Source organism: Pygoscelis adeliae, unplaced genomic scaffold (genome assembly GCF_000699105.1).
Source record: "Pygoscelis adeliae isolate BGI_AS28 unplaced genomic scaffold, ASM69910v1 Scaffold57, whole genome shotgun sequence".
NCBI lineage: Eukaryota > Metazoa > Chordata > Aves > Sphenisciformes > Spheniscidae > Pygoscelis > Pygoscelis adeliae.
This window is the reverse complement of record NW_008825615.1, coordinates 7,005,330-7,010,042: the sequence shown is the minus strand read 5'-3', so window position 1 is coordinate 7,010,042 and position 4,713 is coordinate 7,005,330. Positions and strand designations below refer to the sequence as shown.

The 4,713-nt window shown below is 41.0% G+C and overlaps 1 protein-coding gene across 1 annotated transcript in view; it reads left to right on the top strand.

Moving 5' to 3' along the window:
* The window catches only part of CD109 (CD109 molecule), an 84,583-nt gene that overhangs the window by 67,830 nt on the left and 12,040 nt on the right, over nt 1–4,713 (top strand). The window contains exons 28-29 of the mRNA XM_009333238.1: nt 1,132–1,287; nt 1,373–1,438. Coding sequence (XP_009331513.1) covers nt 1,132–1,287; nt 1,373–1,438 — 222 coding nt within the window. The remainder of the gene's footprint in view (nt 1–1,131; nt 1,288–1,372; nt 1,439–4,713) is intronic.

Sequence of the window (4,713 nt, the reverse complement as noted above, 5' to 3'; positions counted from 1 at the left end):
AGCTCTGTCGCTTATCAGCTGATCTTTCTGAATTTTAGTCAGTGAAGCAGGTCATCTCAGACAAGGACGTGGCACGGGAAGGAGAGTGGTTTCTAATCATTTAGAGTGAATAGGCAGCACGTGCCGGTACCTTAAGGTATGGCACAGTCACCATGTTGTAATTAATGAGCTTCTGTTATGTTAGAATGTTGTTACTAGAAGTGACCTAAGAATGAATAAAACACCTCTGTATGCTGAGCCTGCAAGGCCAATTCCTTCACTGTCACTGGTTAAAAATAGGTGCAAAATGAACTACACGAACAGCAAAAATCCCTGAGAAGCATTAGAGACATATAATTAATTACTGTATTTTTTTCCAGAAAATAGTGGATGTTAAAATTCTCATTCACTAAACTGTGCTGGACCAAATGTTCAAAAACTGCCTCTTGTGTTCAAATCCTGGAGAGCTAAGCCTGCAATCATACACAAAGATAAACAAAAGAGAATTTTAGATATATATATGATAATGTGTTATAAGCATATTCTGCAGTGGTTAAACAATTGCACAAAACATTATAGAGTATAAAAACTGCGCTGAACCCCTTTGAAATTGTTGCCAGGGGTCTGATAAAAACTCATTTCAGGCTTTTTTTAATAAATGTTAATACTTTTTCAGACCTATAGCATTTGCTTCGGTGATCAAGGTACCCTGAATAACTCTTGTGCAGTACTGGATATTTAATGCATAGTCACTAAACAAATCTAGAAAGTAGCAGTATCATTACTTTCCTCATTGGCTTTCTCTTCACTGTCCGTGTGGTGTATGATTCTGACTGTTGTGTCCACCGGCGTGTCAGGTGTTCTACATACCTTGCACAAGAGGAAAACTTACTTAGCTGGCTCCTACCTCATTCGCCATTGCATGTCACAGTAGCTAACTTGTTCTGTGTTGCCATCCCTCTTCTGTGCTGGGATCCTTCATGCCAGTGGAATCCCAACAGAGATGTGGAGGTGGCTGCATGAAGACTCCAGCATAATCAACAAATGGGACAATGCAGGGACCGTGAGCTCCCCAAGGCATGGCCTATACGCAGGTAGTTCACTGCACAGGCTTCTTCTGTTTAATACAGAAGGATTCGTTTCTCTCAACAGGACACGGTGGTGGCTCTGCAAGCCTTGAGTCTATTCGCAACTCTCACTACTGCAAGCAAAACAGAAATGGATGTAACAGTGACAGCACCTTCTTTGAAAATTCCGGAAACTTTTTCAGTTCACACTCAAAACCGTTTTCTGCTTCAGACCAAGGAGGTACTGTAGAAAGAGAGGAATACTTTTGTAAAGTCTGCTGACTGAAAGTACTTTGAAAATACTGTTTTACTCATCTTTCTTTCAGATTGCCCCTGCACAACCAATGACAATTACAGTGGCAGCGGAGGGAACAGGATTTGCTGTCTTTCAGGTACGCAATGCAGTTATTCTTGCTAAAGACATGCTCTCTATAAGGAAGGTATATTTTGGAAGCTTTATAAAACATGTTAATAATAACAATCTTCTGAAATGTCTTAAATCAGTACCAAAGCACTTTACTAATTGAAGAATGCTGTGAACCAAATATTGTGTGAATGGACATATTCATGTGATTGTTTATGTCTGATGGCCTGTCCTTTTAAGTACTGCTGGATGATCGACAGTTTTGGGGCACTTCCATGGGCCAGAGCCATATCAAAGCAGACCTGTCCTCCTGCAGAAATGCAGTGTCCGTTTGCAAGACAAAGGACTGCAGTGGTACATTGGCAGGCACAAAGGTCAGAGTGAAAAAGGTGTGTGGACCAGGCAGAAATGCCTCATCAGGAACCTGTGGTAAACCGCAGTAAGGCACAGATCAGTACAGAACAAGATTACGCTTCTAGTTATTAGAGTTATTTTCCTTTTATTGAAGTAGAATACAACAATAGTGCAAAAGCTAAAAATAAGAGAGTATTATGGCCAGGTTCTCCAGCAATTTTTACATGGTTCTGAAATAGCATGAAAGACAGAGTCAAAGGATCCTGCAAACTGCCAACAGTAATAGATGCTTAGCATCAGGCAAAAGTGGGGGCATGGCAAAGAGTGGAAGGAGGTATAGTGATCCCCTCTCTGCCTGTCCTGCGGAGGACTGTATTTCAGTACTATAAATTCAAACATCCTCACTTATATTTAAACAAATTAAGCTGGGATCAGTGCATACTGTATTTAGAAGTAGCAAACCGTAAATAGCCTTTTTATGCTTTTCAGCTGCTTGCTTTTCGCCCATAACAGAGATTATGTTCTGAAGAAATTCCACCTCCAAGATTTTCCCTAACCCTGTGAGAAATATCATATGAGAAGACAGTATTGGATCTGATTTGATATGGCCGCTAATGGGTCTCTCTTCCCTGCTGTCCTGTCCATGATAGTGGCTTAGAACTACACAGGTGAAAGAGAAGACCTTTGAAAAGCTACAGATAATAAAGAAATATTAGTCTCTGAGCATGAGAGAGTCATTTTACTGGAAGTATGTAGATAAACTCATAATTGCTGAGCGTATTGCAAAACCAGACAGAGTTCCTACTAGACTCCTTCTAGTCGTACTTGGGAAAACTGAACTTAGGCTGCCTTTAACGGTCTTGAAATTTTATGCCAGGTCAGATTCCATCTCAAATTCCTTCCAACCTGACCTTCACTTCAGTGTTCTTATGCATCTGGGAAACAAAAAAACATGGTGATGGTTGGTAAATATGCTTTTGGATAAAAGACCTTTATAAAGAAACCTTCACAGCTAGAGATACACCTCATTCATTCAGCACCAGTCTGCAAAACCCACAGTGCCATAAATCATGACCCGTGTTTATGGGTTATGCATTTCACTTTCCCAGAAGTGCAAATGAAGTTTACAGCAAAGTTCAAAAGTTTCAGAGGATAATTTAGATTCAGTCCTGCAGGCCAAGATAGGAATGAACATCTCAGCAGGACTGCGTTCACACATCTGTGGTTTCAGTGTGTGTGTATGTATGTGGAATGTAACAAAGTGGCGCTCCAGAACAGTTAAGACTACTTAACCTTAATCATTGTTGAGAAATACTCCCTGATATTAAGTCAACTAATTTGTCAGACGAGCTGATCAAAAACTTTTCAGCAAATTGTTTCTTGCTGGAAGATGCTGATTTGTTGAAATGAATGCCTTTTGTGGAAGCACATTGGTTCCAATTACGTTTTTGCCAGCAGGAAAATTTCACATCCAAACCAGCATGTCTGGTGAAAACTGAGCAGAAGTCTTCCACGCAGAAGAGCCAGTAGTTGACTCTGTGGTTAGAGGGCTTCCTGGGCATGTATAGCACCATGGTTTCAGTTCCTGGTTTGTTGTAAGAACATGCAAATGCGCTCCCAAATAACCAGTGTTCAGGAACCAATGCCAGGTTATCTTCTTCATTTAGGTCTCTGTGCTGCTGCCTTTTTTCCTGCAGGATTGAGTCAGAGATACTGTGACTTGATTCAAAATACTGTACTTAACACACTGGAGTAGCTTCTCCAAAACCTTTTATTTGCTGGGATCAATTCTTTCTTTCTGCTTCCTTTGGCAGGTCTGGTATTTTAGAAGAAAGAGCACTAATGCCATTTGAATGAGATGTCACTTTTTCCCATACACAAGCTAGATCTGGGTCGCATTTAATAAATCAGATAGCATATGACATTGTGATCACATTTCTTCAGCTGGGTTTCATTGTCTTAGGCCCGCCAAAGTACAGTGGTGAGATTCACTGTTCTGGGATTTGACTTTCTGGCCAAATGTAGCATGTCAAAACAGTAATTCATTTAAATATCACAAAACACAAGATTCGGTCCATTAATGGAAAAGGCTGCTTTCCCAACAGAATGGATTCTTAGAAAAAAACCCCATTTTTTTTGTGAAAACTCCCTGTCTGTGTGTGCGAGTTGGCAGTGCATTCACTCTTGACCCTGCAGGATCTCATAAAATGTATTTATTTTGGATAGTATAATTGCAAAAGCAGACATTTACTTGTAGCTTTGTTGTCCTGCTGTCAACAAAGTCTCCTAGCTCATCCCTTCATTATGTGGGCACATACTATGGATGACCTAAGGCACTGACCGTGCAAGAGGAAAGAGGGGATGATTGTAGGGTTAGAGTATATGAAAGGCACTCTCTAGAGAAAGGAGTTGAAGAAGCGGTCTTCCCTAGGCGGCCTGCTGAAAGTCTTGAAGGAAAAACCTCCCTGCTGTCTGGAACCACTGTGAACTGGCCTTGGCAAATGCTTCAAAAATTTGGTGTGGCCCATGCCTTCTGGAAGGAAGGAGAATGCCACTGAAATCCAGGACTAGCAGCGAGGGGAGGGTGGGCAGGCTCAAGGAGGATGGGTGTGGGCAAAGTGCAGAGGTGAACAAGATCTCCTTGATCTCCTGGTCATGTATAGAGAGGGAGTGAGGAAAAAACTGAGAATCACCTGTTACTCATTACTGAAACTCACTGAATGATTTTTCCACTCAGTGTATTTTTACTAGACTTAGGCAAGGGACTGAATGTTATTCAGTGTGATGGTACTGAAAGAGGCACACTGTGAAATGCACACATATTTCTCTGCTACTGTTTGAGTGGATACTAAGTAGTCAAAAAGGGACAGAAAAATATTGGAGATTATTTCATTGAATTCATACCCTCAGTCAAGCACATTTGTGCTGCTAGTTGAAGAACACAAAGGA